Source organism: Microtus ochrogaster, linkage group LG8 (genome assembly GCF_000317375.1).
Source record: "Microtus ochrogaster isolate Prairie Vole_2 linkage group LG8, MicOch1.0, whole genome shotgun sequence".
NCBI lineage: Eukaryota > Metazoa > Chordata > Mammalia > Rodentia > Cricetidae > Microtus > Microtus ochrogaster.
In genome coordinates this window covers 24,360,968-24,380,780 of record NC_022033.1, presented here as the reverse complement: position 1 = coordinate 24,380,780, position 19,813 = coordinate 24,360,968, and the positions used below count along the sequence as shown (strand labels likewise).

The 19,813-nt window shown below is 49.8% G+C and overlaps 1 protein-coding gene across 4 annotated transcripts; it reads right to left on the bottom strand.

The window, feature by feature from the left end:
• Window positions 1–6: 6 nt before the first annotated feature.
• Window positions 7–13,891, bottom strand: Tmem74b (transmembrane protein 74B). 4 transcript variants are annotated; one of them, XM_026787266.1, is made up of 3 exons: window positions 13,329–13,891; window positions 11,422–11,482; window positions 7–10,239 (listed from the first exon to the last, which is right to left on the bottom strand). In XM_026787266.1, the coding sequence occupies exon 3, from the start codon at window positions 10,196–10,198 to the stop codon at window positions 9,500–9,502; it is 699 nt and encodes a 232-aa protein (XP_026643067.1). In that variant the 5' UTR covers window positions 10,199–10,239; window positions 11,422–11,482; window positions 13,329–13,891; the 3' UTR covers window positions 7–9,499. The 4 variants fall into 4 exon arrangements, with proteins under 4 accessions (XP_026643067.1, XP_026643069.1, XP_026643070.1 ...); XM_026787268.1 differs by lacking the exon at window positions 13,329–13,891 and adding an exon at window positions 12,990–13,279; XM_026787269.1 differs by lacking the exon at window positions 13,329–13,891 and adding an exon at window positions 12,949–12,972.
• Window positions 13,892–19,813: the final 5,922 nt, after the last annotated feature.

Genomic DNA, 19,813 nt, shown 5'->3' with positions numbered 1-19,813 from the left:
TTTTTATTAACAACTTTATTAAGAGAATTTACATACCCAGGAAATTCACCCTCTTAAAGTACACAACTCAGTGAGTCGTAGGGTATTCACAGTGCTGCATATGCGCCCACCCCAGATCTAATTCCTCCAAAACAACAACCAAAACCCGTTATCCCCATCAGCAATCACTCTCAGTTCCCTCCCCCAGCCCAGGCATCCCCCAGTCAGTTGTCTACAGTTTGCCTATTCTGGACAGTTCTCATAAATGAAGTCACTCACTATATGGCCTTTGTGTGTCCCGCATCTTCCACACCTTGCTTTCACTGCTCATGTGATCATAGCAACACTTTATTGTGTGACTGCACAGCCACGGGATGGCTGCATCACATCTGTCCTTTTGCAGTTGTTGGATACTTGGATCGTTTGTCCCTTTCCTTGTTATGTTGAATGATGTTAACATTCGTGTACAACTTTTTTGTGTGGGCAGATGTTTTCAAGTCGTTGAATAAGTCTGGGATGGATTTGCAGGGTCCCATGGTAATGCTTTAACTTTTTGAGGAACTGCCAGTATTTTCCAAAACAGCCACACTCTTCTTACTTCACCAAAAACTTGCTTGAAGCCAAGCTAAGGGTGTCAAGTCATATCTTGTTTATATTCTTGTCCTGTATTTTGTATTCTTTAATAGAAAATTTTGAGCAAGACCATGCAGGGCAGAGACCAGAGCAGCTTGCTTTTGAGGAGGAGGACTTGTGGCTTTGATAATGGCCACCGTGGGGTGGCTGTGGCCAGTCATGGAGTTGGGTTTGACTTTGGGGGTGTTCTGGGCTGGATGTGATGCACGATGGTCTTTTCTCTGGGGGAAATTCCTGAAACCTTTGGACATGTAATGAGATGCAGAGCATCATTCTCACTTGGTTTGAATTTCATAGCTCACCCAGTGGCTTACAAATAGAAGCAAGGTCTACTTCTAAATCCATTGTCTTTTTTGGTGCTAAATAGACCACTCATACTATTTCTAGGATGCACCGGCCCACATCCCACCTTCTCTTCTTGGCTTGCATTCTTTTCTATTCTTAGAGCTGGCTAGGTTTTGCATTACATTTATCTCCTTAGTCATGAGCTTCAGCCAACCTCCAGTCTAAGGCATGAGTCTCCTAAGACCCTGACCCCAGGAATGTATCAAGTACTAAATGGGGCTGCATTCCTGTGCTAGAGTTAGCACCTATTGACACACAGGTGAAGCACAGGTAACAAGTCTGTACAACCTCTCTCTGGAACCTAGCTTTCTCATGATTTCTCTTGTCATTGCTGACATTTTGTCATTGATCCATGGCTGTTGTCACAGAGGGAAAACAAGTCCACGGATCCCTTCATGCTCTCTTACCACCTGATCTTGTACACTTGTTGCAGTTCTAGCAAAGGTTCCACCAGTAGGCATAGTCCCAGCTTTACCTGTCAGTAACATTTGTTTGCTCGCTGATCATTGTGCATCTCTAGATGCTCACGGCAGGCATCCTAGCCACCAGGCCTAGGCCTTATTTGCCCTTGGAATGCCACATTCTCAATCACTTCAGCTGGGCTTGACCCAGAATTTGCTCCCTAGAACAGGTCAAAAGGAAAGTGTGGCCAAGAGTAAGGGTATGGGCAGTAAGAACCAGCAAGGCCCTGATCACTGGACGGATCCTAGGACGCATCAGTCAGTCTGAGCACCTCACTAAGGCAGTGCTTGTGGCAGTGAAAGGCCCATCTCCTACTCACAGTAAAGGACCTGGGTAACCACTGAACCGTGACAGTGGTTATAAGCTACATAAAGCAAGTGCTGGGAAATTCACAGTGTAATGGTTTACAGGGACAACTGAATGGGACAGGCCAGTCTGGAAGTTCAGTGCAGTAAATACTCATTTAACCTAAGGGCCAGTTAGCTCGTCACCATGGTCTGAGAAGTGGGAACTGTAAGACAGCAGCTGCCCAGATCTGCCTCAGAAAGTGAATGTCTTTCACTGTCACCTTGTGCCCACTCAGCTCAGTTCCAAGTTCAAGTCTCAGTGGACTGAGTACACCTGGGTGTGATAACCTGCATCACCTCTCAGACTAGCAGCAAGAGGTCCCAGGAATGCCCTTATGCTTGTCCCCATCTCAGCCATTGGGAAGGGGCATTGGCACAGGTCTGCTGAGCCTTTTGTGATTGCGTCCTATGATGTAGATGGGTACCACGCTCTTGCATGCCACAGCCTCCTGTCTCCTAAATGCTTGTTGTATGTCAACAGTACATCCTGGGCCCCAATCTACCGCTCTCAGGAAAGGCCTTCAAGTCCCTTGTTGGCAACTTGTGAATCATGCAGGTTGGAGAACTGCGAAAGGAAGTCTTTCCACATAGCACCAACAGCAGTGCTCCCTGGAGTCTTGATAGAAATGAACACCCTTGGAGCAGCCTCAGACTTACTACATGTGAATTTGAATTTTAATTCTTTTTGTGTATACGGGTGTCTTGCATGCATGTATGTATGTGCACTGGTTGCATATCTGGTGCACACATGGGCCAAAAATGGCATCAGAACCCCTGGAATTGGAGTTACTGATAGTTGTGAGCTGTCATGCGGATGCTGCGAATTGCACCCAGGTCCTCCAGAAGAACAGCCACTGTTCTTAACCATTGAGCCATCTCTCTAGCCCCAGTGAACTTGCCTTTTGACAAGTTCCCCGCATTCCATGTGTACACTGAATTGGGTTTAGTGAACAGATAGCCCTTTACCTTCACCCGGATATCGGGAACAGAGAACTAAGTCAGCCAGTCTCGGTTGATGGCATACATGATTAATGCATGCATATTTACATTTTACCTGGTTGTACCCCTAGTAGCCATTCCATTCCCTTAACCCTATGGCTCATTCAAGCATATTTCATAAGTGTCTTTAAATAAATGGGCGCCCTTATGAGATAGCCACCCTGAGGTCATTATTGAGCCTCACTTCTAAAGCAGAGAGGGTTAGAAAGGTCTGCTAGGTTGACAGAAACCAAGTGTGGGAATGACTCCAGCACACGACTGGTAACAGCCTTCCTCATATGTGAAATGGGTGTTACACTTGCCTGCAGATTGCTGGGAAGTACCACTAAATGTGTCTTATTAAAGGGAGTGGGGGTCCAGTGGGTGTCGGCAGGTGTCATTACTAAAGGCATATGGGTAAGTGAGAATGGAGCTCAGACACAAAGGAGAGGAACTCTGGGCCAAACCAGTGGGGAGACAAGTGTTTATCTACTACCCATAGTATGCGCAGCTTCTTATCCCAGACGGTACTTGCTACAACCTGAGATGAAGACTGGAGGCTTTAGTCAAGGTATTGGACACAGCCCTGAGGGGTGGCAGAACTAAACCAGCCTGATTCTAAAACTCCTAAGTTCTTTTCAGTAGAACCAGATCTCACCTGGCCATGACCCACAGGCAAAACCCATCCCAGGATCTGGGAAAGAGGAGCTATCTGAGAAAGGAAAAGTTCTGCGTAATCCCAGGGATGGACATAGACTCCAAAACTGAGCCTGCTGGCTAGGCGTACATGTTCCTGAGCACTCAACAGCTACCTCACTAGCAGCACCCAGGTTAGAAGGGGCATCTGATACCATGTGACACCACCTCCACTCTGCAGGAGATAGCCCCGTTAAACCCCTCTGAGGGTGAGTTAAGGGGCTCCTCTAGGCCCCAAAGCTGGGCTTGGGCTCTGTGCTGGATCTTTCCACTAGATCCCAGCTGCTGCTGCTCTCCTTGGCCCTCTGGGGTTGATAGGATGGAAGCTATCTGCACTAAACAAAGGAAAAAGCCAATCAAAGGAAACAGCAGATGCATGAGAAAGATTTCCCCAGGGCCACACAGACCACAGAAATTTTGTCTTCACATCCAAGCTTTTCCTGCTCAGTGTGGACCAAAACAGTCACAAGGGTCCTTAGTAAAAAGAACACACTAGCTCTCCTTCCTCTTCACTCAGCTACCCTGTCAGGAATTACCATGACAATTCAGCACCCTGGTCAGCACCCAGCCTCCGTGGTCCTGGGGAGAACTCTACATTCAGCTTGGCTGCTCTCCAAGCCAGGATAGCCCATTTCTGGAGGTAGGCAGACATCTCTGAGAGGACAGGACCTGCCCTTCTTCCTGATCCCTGACACCATCATCCCTCCAAGCCGCCATAGGTCCCTCTGTCAGTACTCCTTGGGTTTTCGTCTCTTAAATGCTAAAACTAAAATGGAACATAGCAACTACTCAAACCTCTGCTGAAAGAATGACTAAGAATGCTTGAGTGGGTCAGAGCAGACACTCCCTTTAATCTTGCCACCACTGCCATGGCCAACTACTGTGTTCGTTGATATACCTGCAAAACTCTGGCATTTGGTTGGACTCCTGCCTTAATCTCTGATGGAAAGAATCATGATCAGCAATGGTGACACAGCTCGCCCATGAGTAGCTTCAATGATAGATGTGGGTACACAAAGGAATCAAGTAGGGAAGAAGAGGAAAGAAGAGAAGACAGGTTTAGTGAATGTCATTGGCCCCGGAGTCAATACTGACCCAGATGCCACACCTCCCAGGAAGAGGTTGGCATGGCAGCTGCCTCCTTTCCCTGTCCTTGTTCCCTTGGGCCAGAACTGATTAGTGAGTCTCCTCTTACTTGCTGCTTTTCCTTAGACCCAGGAGACCATCAGCCGCCACCCTGACCTTGGAGACTGAGAAGTCAAATATGAAAAGGCTGCCAAGTTGAGGCATGGAGTCAAGGCCATGTCCTCTAGCTGTAGTTCTTACCCTAAAGGAGGGTCGGAGGATGCTACAGTATTGTTCCCACAGTGCATCTGACATAGAAGTCTTCCTTCCAGGCAAATCTGAAAGTATAGGGAGGACAGGCCCTGTCACCACAATGCCACATTCATGCCTTGCAGCCTTCTCGTGGTATCCTGCACCTGTCCCCCTTCTCCAGGTGATGAAGCCCAGGCACTCCTCAGTCACCTGTGTACCCCCTATCTCCTTCATCTCACTAGCTGCTGAGACCTAAGCCTCTGATCACATGTCTCTCTCTGCCTGGAACCCTCCCAATTCTCCACATCAATACTTCCTAGTTGTTTAAGATTCTTATTAAGCACTCCCTTTCCAAAACAACCTAACCTCCAACTCACACAGATCTTTCTCCTCCTCTTCCTCCTCCTCTTCCTTCTCCTCTCTCTCCCCTCCCCTCTCTTCCTCTCTCCTCTCCCTCTGCACTCCATATCACAGCAAAGTCTTGCCATCCTGCACAAGACAGCCTGGGTGCAGCCCAGCCAGGACTGTGCTTATCTGTCAAACCATGGCAGGATACCATGGATGAATGAGAGAACATGAATAGCAGTTTGGGGCTATTAGAAAATGCAGGGCACTGTGCTAAGTGCTTTAAAGACACATTTACCCATCGCCATAGTCTCACGGGGTAGGCATTGCAACTAGCGCAGCTGCTTTCCAGAAGAAACAGGCCAGGGAACACTAACGATTGCCAAGCACATGAGCAGTCATCCTTTACACTGACGAACCAGCCTCCATGGACCCTCAGGATTGGCCTCTGTCCCTCTGAGATTCATGTGCAGGCAATGCTCCAACACTGCGCCATCCTCTGCACTATGCAGGTGTCCTGCTGTCCATCTGCTCAGGACAAACGAGGAAAGGGAATGATGCACATGGGCTCGAGAACAAGAAGCTAGAGCAGGACAAAAATCAGGCTCTGGCCCCAAAGACTCTGGTTCTTCTCAAATGAACAATTTGGAAGCTTAGGGGAGTCTCAGCTAAATCCAACTAATTCCATTATGCTCCATGTCTGAAGATACCTAACTCCTGGCAATGTTAACATACCTCCACTGATGGGCACTCCCTGCCACTCCAGTTCAGCCATGACCCCAGCAATCTACCTCCACTGATGGGCACTCCCTGCCACTCTAGTTCAGCCATGACCCCAGCAATCTACCTCCACTGATGGGCACTCCCTGCCACTCTGGTTCAGCTATGACCCCAGCAAGCTATCTCCACTGATGGGCACTCCCTGCCACTCCAGTTCAGCAAAGACTCCAGCAAGCTTCCCTCTCAGATCAATCTAACCGTGGAGAAATTAGAGAGAAAACCAACAAACCAAATGGGAGACATCTCCCCACCAATGTCCATACCACTGACATCCTACTTATAATGTAACCTCACCTCTGGCTTCTTGCCCTTCTTTTCCTGCCCCATGCTTGCTGTCATCCACCTGATTGTGGTAACCAGCATGACCTGGTTCCCCCAGTTCTCAGCTCAGTCCCGTCCCCTAGTGCCAGGGTTCTGGAATCCCCCAGAACTCTCTTCTTTTCCCAATAAGGAAACAGGAGGGGAACTAAAGAGGACACTGGACTGTTGTTAGGAGGATGGTGAGCTTAAAACCATGGGGTCTGTGGCAGACAGAGGAAGAAACCATCATCAGCTTCCAGAGGATGCCCTGGCTTAGAGCTCTGCAGCCAGAGGCTGAGTCCTTGGCTCCCAAGCAAGGTCAAATGAGAAAGCTGCAGAGGTATAGACAGGGTGCAGTGTGTGTGAGTGTGTGTGTGTGTGTGTGTCCTCGTGCACAGAACTGTGTATGCAGGGAGGAGGACATTTGAAAGAAAATCCCTAGGAAGGTGATGCTATTCCCAAGAAAAGGAACAATGGTGGTCGAATCAGCCAGCAACCCCTGTTGTCTGGGAGACTCAGACAGTACCTGTAAGGAAATGGAGATAGTGATGACAGGCCTGGCCCTCAGATGAGCAAGAGTCAGGATTACAGATTCCTCTGCCTCAGCAAGTGTCTCCTAGGTCCAGTTATCACTGTATTATGTCATACCTTTCTCCCTCAGGGAAACCCCTGAAACAAAGCTAAACCAAGGCCCAGAGAGGACATTCCAGCTGCAGACCCACTGACAAGCCATGCCCACACTGCTAGTCATGGGATCTTCTGACCCTAAGACAGTATTCCAGCAAGACTCCAGGGAGCTGGGCAGGTACTGTGGGGCTCCAGGACATTGCACAGGGCACTGCCTGCCCTGTCAGGAATAGGATGTTCTTGTTTCATCCTCTCATTCAAACATAACACCTACTACATATGCCAACCATGTTTCTCACCCTAGGAATGTGGTATGACCCAGTTAGCCCACTTAAACAGAGAGGTGGGGTAACTTGCCCAAGCTCACACAGCCAGTAAGTGGCAGAGCTCATATTCAAACCCAGATCTTACCAGTTCAGAAAGCTCTGTCTATTCAGATACAATGAGGAAAGCAATATTGGGAACCTAATGGGGTGGCAGAGGCAGTTCTTAGAAGGGAGGCAGGCATGTTCCAGCGGCCACAGAGACAACTCCACATCTAATCCAAAAGAGACCCACAGAAGGTTCTCAACACTCCTCATCCATCCCTGGCTCCTTCCTAAGCCTCGGTCCATGGGCTGTGAGATCTCGGCTGCATCTTGGGGAAATACTGTCAGCGCCTCTCAAATCATCTTAATTCACGGACAAGGTAATGCCTGTCTTGATCCATTTGCATGTGGTTTCTAAAGAAGTTTCCCATCAGAATGCAAAGCAGGTTCCACTGGCTTGGGAAAAAAAATCTGCCATTCCTATATTTTTTCCAGCAGATTTAGCTCCTAAGTACATTTCATTGTGCTTAAACTGACCCAAATGGATAGTGGTAGGCAGAGACTCTCAGTAGGAACTGTAGCCTAGCATGCCTCCTCTACTGCCACCAGAATCCAAACTGCTCCGATTGATACATTTATTACTATCATGGTTGGGGAAGCTGGGGCCCGTCACTGGCAATGTCCTACCTCACTGTGATTCATCTAGCATGGTTCCTGCCACCTTGTCCAGTATTTCCCTGCTCTAGCAGGGGAAAAATCAACATATTTGAAGAAGTCCTGGGATCGGGACCTTTTGCTCTCATGAGCTTTGTCCTAGTTCAGCCACACTAGCAGAACCTCCAAAGGCAAGCTGCACAATTTTGTCCCCCTCAGCCCTCCCCCAGCTCTCTGCTCTAGGCAAAAACCGCCAATGAGCAGACATTTGATCTGTCTCGGAAGCTGTGATATTATACTGCCCAGATGTTCAAGCTGCCTGAGCTGAAGGCTCATGTTCCACACAGTCAGGACCTCTCCAGCCTACAGTCCCTGTGCCACCCCAGATTCTTACCCCCACCAACAGCTAGGATCTCAGCTTATACAGGCAGCTAAGATGGAGGGCGAGGGACCTGCCTGGAGCAGGGGCTCAGGGAAATGACCCTTTTAGAGTCTTCCCATAGCCTAGACAGTATGTGCTCTGGAAGTCTTCTGGGGCCTTTTGGCCTGGACAGTGCTCCCCAAATGTCTGCCACCATCTCCTTGTCCCCTAATGTCTACTTCCATTGTCAGAAGTTTAAATAAAGTTTGGAGGGATCCCAGAAATACTTCACTGAAGACAGAATGCCAACAGCAATCCATGTGGCTGGAGTCTCCAGGCCACTTAAGTGTACCTTATATGTCCCCCGCAGATGACTGGCAACTGAAATTCACTGAGAAGGAAAGGCAGACATTACTAATTCAGCATTAAGGAAAACTGTTTTCTGCTACCAGGATGAGATCAGGCCTAAGTAACAGCTCACTAAGGGGGAGGGGGAGGTGATAAACCCCCAACATGCCCACAGAAATACAACCAAGTCCTCACACCTAGGTGCCCAGTGCGCTTTTGAAAGGAACCACTGCAGAAAATCAGCCATCATAGGAAACCAAATTCCAAGACCAATTCACACTGGGTCAAATTCTGGATTGAACCAAACCCGTTCACCCAGGCTCTGTAGCAGGACCATGAGAACCACTGCTCCTGGCACTGGGAGTCACCAATGCAGGCCAGAAGGTGGCACTGACAATGGTCAGTCCCTGTCAAAAACCTTCATCCCTCTTTGTAGGTTGGCCAGAGGCAGACTGGCTTCCTATTCCCAGGGCAGATGTGGCTCACGGTGGCTCACCCAATCCTATTCCTCACTTTAGAGATGGAGCAACCGAGGCCTGGAGAGGGAAGGGTTATGGTTCAGTCAGTTGGGTACTGCAGGGGGTCAACTCAGAACCGACTTCTCCCATCACCATGAAGCCACGCTCTATTCCAGATGATCACCCAACACTCTCAATTGGCTAGTGAAGACAGTGGGGTCTCAGAATTCCCAAGGCATGAGGAACGGGGGTCACCCTTTCGCATGAGTCCCAACCCTGAGAAATGCCAAGCAACCTCATCTTCTAAGAGCAGTGGTTTCCAAAAATGTATTTTTAGCAGCAGAAGCCATCCTCCAAACAAAGCCTTATGCAAAAACTTCAAGCTGCAAAACACATCAGCAGTGCTTGCCTGAGTAGGGCCTAAGCCAGAACCCAGGCTGCTCCCACCCCAGCACCAAAACTCCCTCCACAGGGCCCTCTGTGGATCTCACTTTGAAGCCCCAAGTTTTGGGGGACTTCCAAGCTCTTCAGCTAAAGCAGCAAGATAGGGTGGACTCTTACTTAAGAGCCCTGTGTGGTATAGCTGGTCTCTGAGACTTGGACAACCTCATTCTCCACTAAGACCTGGCCCCCATCCCCAGCAAGCTGCCTCATACGCAGGTTGATGGAGCCATAGGTCTTCCTGGATCCCCTGCCAGGGACAAAGGTCTGCCTGCGGTACAGCTCACCCTTGCACAAAGAGACCATGAGCAACACAGACAGAAGCATGCCACCCACTGTGAGCAGCCCCAGGCCCGCGATGATGCACTTGTCCAGATGCGAGCCCAAGCGGGCGTAGTACATCTCCAGGCGCTCCATCTCCCTTGCTGTCACTGTGTCAGGGTTGACTCGGGCCTCTCGAGGGATGGCATATGCTGTTACCACCAGGAGGATTCCGCTCACCAAGAAAACCAGAGCAGAAACAAAGCCATAGTCCACTGGGCGGCTCACAGGTTCCAGGCCTGGCCCTTCCTCTGAATGCAGAGAAAGATCATCCCGCTGGGACCGGGGCAGTGAGGGGACACCTCCAGGGGGACTGGGGGTGCTACCCAGTCTGGCATCCCCAGGGTTCTGGAAATGAGTCTCATGCTCCTCAGAGAAGAAGCAGGCATTCTCCACACCCATCCTGGATGGCGCCACTGGGCCCAGCGGGGCTGGTCTCCTTGGAACCTGGGGACCATTGCTCAATGTCTTCAGTTCCAGACCAGGGGGAGATGCCATTGGGAAGAACAACCCCAGCTCATGCCTTGGCCCCTTGGCAGCTAGAAGAGAAAACATAATGCCAGTTGAAATTGCCTGCTGAAGCTCAGTATCCCACTTGTCCCTGGCACAACTGTGGGGAGCTATGGACAGCAGAGCGATGTGGCCCGTGCTGGGGCACCACTCCACAGTGGCGGGTGCAATTAGCCTCTGCAGGCCTCAGTTTTCTCATTGAAAAAAAAATTTCCCAGTGACAATACTGCTACTACTCCCTCCTGCACTGTGCTAATGGAGAGGCTGCAGTAGCCCACGTGTAAGGTGTTTATAGAGTACTTAGTAAGTATTAATAATGGGTGTCTTCATGACGGAGGAATTTAGAGGAAGCTGGAGAATGGAAAACCTTAACTGAGCTCAAAGCCAAACACCTCTGTGTAAGTAGGCAGGGACTGGGGGTGGGGGCAAAGAGGAAACACTACCAAATCCCTGGACACATACCAGACAGACTCAGTGCACACATGCTCTTGCGCCAAAAGGCCACCAACCTACAGCCACGGACTGGACTGAGTTCGCTGGAGTTCTGTTTATTTCACTCCCGATTCTATTCAGTGAGTTTTGGTGCATTAGTTGCCAAGATATTAAAAAAAAAAAAAAAAAAAAGATTTCACCTCGTAAGCTTCGAGTTCCTGTAGGAAGCAGGTGAAGTTCTCAGAGAAGGTACTGTTGGCATGGGCACGGCCATCTCAAGGACTGGTCCCACAGAAGTGGCAAAGCCTTCCCCACATGAGGCTCAGAGGGAGGGCAAAGCCTTCCCCAGGTCCAAATGCAAATACAGACAGTGTGTGCAGAAAGTGTCCGCTTTAGCCTCTCCGGCCCCCACAAGTCTATGGCCTGGTGACTTCCCCATGTGTCTGTCTTTTCTCCTTTCCCTTACTGCCCCAGTCAGGCCAATCCTTAGAGCCATGCGGATGCAACAGGCTCTCATTCCCACCTTCTCCTGCAAATCTGACTGCCTTGGGCCACCATCCCCTCACAACATACACCTGGCATTGGTAACTGGACGGGTTGTACTCTTCTCCACAGGCACACCTCCCCGGTGTGTCACTTCTGATCTCACAGCAGACACACAATGTCCCATACATACACTGACGTCCTTCGGGCACATACATCCACAGCCCAGGCACTAAATGCCCAGGTAACAGAGACCCTAGGCCTGGAGTGACTCTCGTGCCGATGTGTTTACACACCTGAACGCTGGTTCTCTGTGTTCTCAGGTCATTCTCCAGTGCTCTGTGGGCGCCCGTGTTTCTGTGCAAACGGGAGCAAATACATAAAGCGATGGTAAATGAGAGGAATAAATGAGCAAAACTCCAAGGGGTTGAATGCAAGTCTCTCTGACCTTCCCATGTGGACTTGTTCTCTTAGCAAGCAGATGGTCTTTCATCTCAGTTCAAAGGCTGGTCCTGCTTACAACTCCTTTCCATGGCTGCGTCCCTCCTCTACGTGTCTGTTTAATACACGCTTGCTGAGCTTCAACTGCCTGTTAGACTGTCACCTTAGCGCCTCACTCAGGAATAGCTCAGCTCTATCACCATCTTAGAAAACGAGAGCAAGACCTCACGGTATGTATGGGGACTAGGGACTAATAGTTGAAAATGGGCACCCCAATAATCTCTATTCCCTAAACACTTGCAAACCCACATGTTCCACCTTCCTTCCCTGGCTCTTTCAGCCCTCACTTGAGACATCAACCTTGGGCATCCTAAGGGCAGAGATCCCTCTGAATCTCCCTGGGTTCCTGTCTCCTGCTCCATCTCCTCTCAGTTCACAGAGGAGAAATAGGAAGGAGGGAGGTGCTGGTTGACTTTTTGCTCTTGGTACTAAAAGCTAAGACCCTGAAAGTAGGTGCCACTTGTGGCCCCCACCCATCAAGCCCTCAGCAGGCCTGAAGAACTTGGGAGTGTCCTGTAACCCCTATCCTAGGCTGGTACATTAGAGCCTCCATATCCAAGAAGATAGCTGGGGGCACCCAAATTCTTAGAGCAAGACTCTCTTTTACCCAAAACTTTTTCCTTAGGATGCCTGGGTGAAGGAGCAGACACAAGGAGGTCGTCTCTCTGATAGCTTTAAAATGTCTGTTTAGTCTTTAGACACTTGGTAAGTTACTCAAGGGCATGCTCATCAATTATCCAGACATAAGCAGAGTCACACAGATGTTGGTGCCCACGGATCAAACCCAAAACAGCCCCAGCAATTGTATCTGCTGTCCTATAGTTCCTAAAAGGCAAGCACTCCGAACCCCCCACTCCCGTTCCCGTTCCACACTCACAGCCTTCGGGACTGTTCCCACAGCAATACCCACAAACCCGGAAATAAGTGTGACTCACAGATCCACGGGTCACTCTGGTGGTACCCACAAGAGTGTAAAATTGAGGGAGATAGGGAAGGATGCGAGAGGGAAGGAGACAGAGAGAAAGGAAATAAAGGCTACCTCTAGCACTGCTAAGATCTAAGCCGAATCCACCCAGACCTGCCCGAGTCCAGCACCCCCACCCATGGCGCACGCTGACACCCACCCGGGAGCTCGACACACTGCGAGGCTGGGTGAAGCTTCGCAAACCCAATCGATAGACACACGCACTCGTAGTACACAAAGCCTCGGGCGCGCAGATGCACACACGCAGGTCCACGCTGTTATACCCAAAGTTCCGCGCGGAAAGCCCCAGAACCCCGGCCTCCCGCCTCCCCCGCGCCCGCCGGCCCGCAGTTCACACCCCCTGCTCCTGCCCTTGACCACCAACGCCACCGGACAGACCAGGCCGGACCCGGCCGGTCAGCGATTGCAGCGGGATGGTCCAGGGAGCCTGAGCTTGGCTGGGCCGGCGTGCGCTAGTGTGCCCGGGTCGCGTGTCCTTCGACCGGCCGGGAGGTCAGGAGAGCTGTCCTTCGCTGCCACTCCCCGCCTCGGGCCCTGCGCCGGCAGATCGCGGTTGGTGTGCGGAGCCGTGCCGGGCCTCCCAGTCTCCGCACGCGGGATCACAGGGCTCCCGGCGGCCGAGGGTGTGCGCGGATCTCGGCCCGGTCGCCGCCTCGCCCTCCCCGGCTCCCGCCCCCTTTCCCTGCCCTCCCTCAGCGGCTGCCCGGGCGCACGTACCTGCTAGCTCCGGGCCGGGCTGCACCGCGTCGGCCGCTGGGGGGCTCCGAGGAGGAAGGGACAGGGTAGGGTGGGAGCGGGGATCATGGAGCGCCGCTGTTCCAGCTCCGCCCGCGGCGGGCGAGGGCGCCCGGAGAGTTAGCGTGGGGAGGGAGAGGGAGGTGGCTGCTGGTGCCCGGCCCCTGCCGTCTCTAGGGCCACCTCTGTCTAGCCCGCACGCGCTGGCGAGGGAAACCTGAGGATAAGAGCCCGCGGCGCTGGGCGCAGGGGCGGGGCGGGGCGAGGCGTTGGAGAGGCGGAGGAGAAGACCCCTCCCCCGCCACTGGGGAGACCCCGCTCACCCGGGGATGCCTTTCCCACCCCAGGTAAAACCCAGGATCCTCTTCAAGGCCTGCAGGTCCAGCTTCTCATCACTCCGTGAGACTCGATGGCTCACGGGCGCCACGTGAAGGCTGAAACGAAGCCTCTGCCCACCTCCGTTTCTGATGGGTGTCTTCCTGGGGTATTGTCCATGGCCACGCACACCTTTACCCTCCAAAGCCACCTACACGGCCCCTTCGCGGTCAGACTGTCTGACTTGCACACACACACACACACACACACACACACACACACACACACCCTCAACCTGAGGGGTTCCTGCATCTGGCCACTCCCTTGCCCTGGATCGCCCCCTACACAGATTTCTGTTTTAAGGGGAACTTCTTTTGCTTGGGAGCCCAGGCCAAGCCCAGAAAGGGGACTTACTGTAAGGAACGTAAGGTTATGATTTCTGGGAAGACTTGATGGCTAGCTCACATAGGTCTTACCATCTCTCTGAACATCAGTGTCCACCTTTGTCCAAGGGAATCATGACCATATAACTAGGACTCCACCTGTGTGATCAGATGCCATCCAGAAGATAAGAGAAGGTGAGAAAGCCCTGCCCTGACTCCTTAGCTGTCTCACTGGCAAAGGCTCATGGGTCCTCCTCCAAAGGCATTTAGTCCTCACCCACCAGGAGTGCAAAGGTTGTCTTGGAAGTCTTGTGGGCCAACACTGCCAGGTCCTGTGCTGAGCCACCAGAGATGAACAGGCCCGGCTCCCCCATCATTCCGGAGGCCTGGCCTGTTAGGATTTCTACAGGGATGCTGGCCCTGGCACCAGGTCCTGTGCAGTCCCATTTCCACAGCTCACGGGTATATGACATGGTGCAAAGATCCCACTTGAAGGTCAAGTCTTCCATCCCGTAAACAGACTCAGGACTTATGCAATGCCACGAGATCCCAGCCATTAGCGTGGCCATAATCCCTCCCCTGTCCTGTGCCGTCCTGCCTCACAGCGTGTCCTCAGAGGTTACTCTGCTCCTTCACTTCACTCAAGTCTTTGCTCACATGTCACCTTCTCAGGGACACCTGCCCAGGCCATCCTATAAAGAGTAGATGTGGCGCATGCCTAGAAGGCAGAGACAGGTGGATCTCTGCTATTGTGGCCAGTTTGGTCTACAGAGGGCATTCCAAGACGGCCAGGGTTACACAGAGAAACACTGTCTCCATAACCAAAACACCAACCAAACAAACAAAGAAGCAACAAAGTGTCTGCTTCTCTCCCTGGTGAAAGTCCAGAGACTTTCAAAGGAGCCAACACCTAGGAGGTTCTCGATAAATTCTCTTTGAATAAAGATTGAGACATGCAGACTTCTCAGTTTTGGAACTCCTGTTGTATACTAGCAACTAGGCAGAGCCCATCCCTGTCTTTAAGAAATTCCTGTGGGATTCCAGAAGAAAGGGATAGCAACAGGTCACACTGCAGCTGAGTAAGGGCTGCCGAACAGATACAATGTGCTCTACGTGTTTCAGGCAGGATGCTGGCCCAGTCTTGGGGATGAGACAGCTTTCCAGCAGAAGTGAGGACTGAGCCAAGATGGGCAGGTTATAGATGACAACTGGATAAAGAGCAGGGAAAAGAGATTCAGCAGAGAACTAGTGTGGGCAGACACCCTGGGGTGGGTGAAAGGGAGGGCAGGGAGCATGGGAAGGAAGGGGCATGGTCACAGTGGGAGACCCAGGTAGGAACATGGTAGGAAATGGGGCTGTGCTAGACAAGAGCCAGGACTCAGCAAAGCCTTCGAGGCCGAAAAACTTGTTCTTTGTTCTCAGAACAGTGGGGAGCACGTGGAAGAGACTGGACAGAAAGCTAGCCACCATGCCCTTCCCCTTCTACATGTGAATTTGACTTTTGGTTACTTGTTAAACTCAAACTTTTTTCGGTGTTTTTGTTTTTGTTTTGTTTTGTTTGTTTTCGGAAACAGAGACATATATGACAAGTTACTGAGCAACGCTCTTTAGATAAATATGACTCCTGGGGAGGGAACTAGCATGAATGAGAGCGGGAGATAGCAAATGAACTCACGTTCAGCATAATTTAGAGGTGAGTGATTACGTATATAACTGTTTACAGAGAAGTCCTAGGCACTTCTGGACCATGGTTACCATGCAGACATCGCAAAGTCCAGAAACCATACCACACACAGCCAATTCCAAAAATGGCACAGAAAAGGCATCAAGAAACACCTGTCACAAAGATACAAATTTCTTAAGGGGGCCAACTCCAAACATTCCTGCGGAACATACGCTTTGCCAAGAAGCACAAGAAAGGCCTGAAGAAGATGCAGGCAAGCGATGCAAAGGCAAAGCGCTCACATGCAGAGGCTATCAAGGCCCTTGGGAAGCCTAAGGCAACCAGTTAAGCCCAAGATACCAAAGCCCCAACTCCAAACTCAACTGTCTTGCTTTCATCACTTCCCCCAAGCCTGGGAAGCAGATTCCGGGCTACATGGCTAAGGGTTGCAGGCTATGCCAAGTATAGCCCAAGCTCAAACCAAGGCTGAAGCTGCAGCTCCAGTTCAGACTCTCAAAGGTGTGAAGGCTTCTCTCTGCTAATGTGAAGACAGATGAACTCGTGGGACAGACACTCCCACGCACTGTCTGCAGGTGGTCAGTTCCAGTGCTGTTTCACAAATAAACTTGAGGCAAGATCTGTTTTAAAGTATTTACAAAAACATGCACATATGCATGGGTTCAAACACATATGTATTTCTTTGCTAGAAATAATCATACTCCATAGCAAAGAGCTCACCCAGTGTAGCGATCTTGGTGTCTTGTGTGTGCATGCATGCGTGTGTGTGTGCGCATGCGTGCGTGCGTGTGTGTGTCTGTGTACCTACAGGAGTCAATTCTCTTCTTCCACCATGTGGATCTCTAGTATCTAATTCAGGTTATCAGGTTTGGCAGCAAGCACCTTACTAGCTAAGCCTGAGATCTTGGTTCCTAATACCATTCTTCAGTAAAAGAAGCCAGGGCTCCTCGGAGAAATGAGGCAGAAAATAAACAAGATGAACCAGAAAAATAAAGAAATACTATGCATAGGGCTGGAGAGACGGCTCAGCAGTTAAGAGCATTGGATGCTTCCAGAGGATGCAGTTTTGATTCCCAGTACCCACATGGCAGCCAACAAACAGCCATCTATAATTCCAGTTCCCCGGGATTCAGGACCCGTTTCTGGCTTCCATAGGAACCGAGCCTGCATGTGGTACATGGATATGCATGCAGGTAAGACACCCATACACATAAAGAAAGAAAAATAAATCCTTTAAAGTGTTTAATTAAAAAGAAAAAAATCGACCAAGGGTGATGGCACATGCCTTTAATCCCAGCACTCAGAAGGGAGAAGCAGGTGGATCTCTGAGTTTGAGGCCAGTCTGGTCTACAGATTAAGTTCTCAGACAGCCAGGGCTACATGGAGAAACCTTGTCTTAACACTCCCACAAAAAGCAAAGAAAATAACAACTACACACACATGCACACAATCACACACACTGATGCCATCATACCGAAAGACGCAGGTCAACTTAAAGTGTTCCCAGACAATGCTGGAGGAAAAAAATTAAGCAACAAAATAATATAGCAATACTGGGTTGTAGCTGAAAGTATGACATAAATATTCCCAATTCCATCCTGATAGAAGCAGCTGAATGAATCAGTGAAAAGATAAACCACCACAGTATTTCAGCTGTGTGCCCCACAGTCCTCAAAGCATGGAGCATAATGCCCATCCTGAAGTGCTGATTGCATCTGCTAGTAGCCTTTCCAAGAGTGTGTGTGGAGATGTCTAAGTACCCGAGAAACTGATGCACTTACCCCAGCCAGATGACCATGTCCACATTAACCGTCAGATTGTGGTACCAGTGTGCACCCTTGTGATGAGGCCAAGCAAAAGATACTTTAGCTGGACATGCCGGTGCACACCTGTAGTGTAGTACTCAGAGGACTGAGGACTAAGTCAGGAGGATTGCTATGAGTTTAAGGTTTGCCTCAGATATTTTGATAGGCCCTCCTTAAAAGATGGCGGGGCTGGAATGATGGCTCAGTGGTTAAGAGCGCTTTCTACTCTTCCAGAGGACCCAGGTTGGGTTCCCATCACCCACATGGTGGCCACAACTGATTGTTATCCCAGTTCCAGAGGGATCAGATGTCCCCTTCTGTTTTCCTCAGGCATCAAATACTGCATGTACACAGTACACATTCACCCATGCAGGCAAAACACTTACACACACAAATATTTGGGGGAAAAAAAGAACTCCATCACAATTACCATTTTTATATTTTTAGTTGTGAGCCTAGCCTTTAACAGCTGAGCCATCCCTCCAAGCCCACAATTAACCTTTTTAATTGTCCTTTTACCTTTGTGGCCTCACAACTCACAACCTCAATCCAATCATAACATCTCATGAATCCCAAGCCCTGACTAAGGGACATGCTATGAGATGCTTGAGCAATTCCCCTCCAAACTGTGGAAGGTGCCCCCAAACAAGGGCAATCTGAGAAACTTCCACAGTCCAGAGGAGCTTAAAGGGGAAGTAGTAACTATATGCATGTGTCCTGGGGTAGGAAAGGGTTAGCATCAGAACAAGGAGATTGGAGAAAGTATGGACTTTATAATGCTAGCATCTCGTATTGGTCCTTAAACTGAAACTCACACAGAACTCTAATTTAATGACACTTTGGGTGAGATACATGAGAACTCTGTGCTATCTACCTCCCCTTTTATAAATCTAAAAAAGTTTAAGTTGTTACCGGGCATGGTAGCATACAGCTATAATTCTAGCGCTTTGGGATGCTGCAGCAGCAGGATAGAAAAACCTTGTCTAATGAGTGAGTAAGTTAATTAATTAATTAATTATCATTTTCAACAACAGCTGATAAAAACTGTAACTACCTAATGGGAAGTTATACTTTGGGCTTCCTGAACATGGGGATTATATACCTGGAGACAGGCCTTAAGGGATGTGAAGCCTTTAAGCCAAGACTTGCACCCACCCTCGGGGATTCTATATTGCACCTAAGAAGTACTTCTCTGCCAGACACAGCAAGGATTTCCACTCACAGGAAGGCACAGGGGTCCCTGTCCAACATCTTCCTGAGCAGGCTGATGTGAGGGTGGCCTAGTGACTTCTGACAGTGGGGAGAACCTGGGAATGATGTGGGCAGATTTACATGGTGAAAAGTTTTCACTCCTTCTATGTACAAGTGACAAGATCAAGAAGACAGGTCACGTGGGCAGTCTTTGTGGCCATGTTGACATATGAGCAGTTAATTGTCAATAAATTAGCTATGATTCTGTGCGATGTGATTTGTGAAACAGAGTGAGGTCCTTCTAGAGAACATTAGAGCACCACCTGGTGGTCCAGAGCTTTCCAGAGGAGTGGAGAGGTGATAGGATACATGGGTGTTTGATTTTCTCCTGCTGTGTTACCAACTACCTCAAAACTTACTAGCTCATGGTTATGTGACACGACACAGTTCCATTGTGGTTTGTGTGGTGTCAGCCGGATGGCACAGATATCCGGGACCTTGCTTAAACAGTCAGACTTCACTGTGTATTTGTGGTTTGGTTCTCACTGACATCCAGGGGTTTCCATTCTCTTCCACACAGACCCTCAGTGTGGACAGCTTGGGCTTTCTTACCTGGTGGTGGTATTGGGGGTAGTCAGAAACCTAATACAGCACTCAGATTAATGACTGATCTATCGCAACATATTAATAATGTATATATAATATATACTAACATGTATTTAATATATATAAATGCAAATAACAGGAGCTAGAGAAATGGCTTGGTGGTTGAAGCACGAGCTTCTCTTCCAGAGGACATGAGTTCTATTCCCAGCACCTACACGATGCCTTACCACCTCTAAAACTCTAGTTCCAAAGGCTCTCAAGCCATCTTATAGCCCGCATGGGTGCTATCTGCAAGTGATGGATAGACATATATGCAGGAAAATACCTCATACACACAAAACAAAATAATAAACTTTTAAAATACAAGCGGTGATGCTTAGCGTGCAGGCAGAGGCTCTCACGCTTTCTCAGTTGAGTCTTAGCACATTAAGGACTTTTTCGCTGAACCAGGCCCAAAGAAATGCCCAACCATGATTTATTACACAG

Excerpts from the sequence above, each read along its gene's own strand:
- Tmem74b (XM_026787266.1), bottom strand. The coding sequence starts at position 10,198 with ATGGCATCTCCCCCTGGTCTGGAACTGAAGACATTGAGCAATGGTCCC.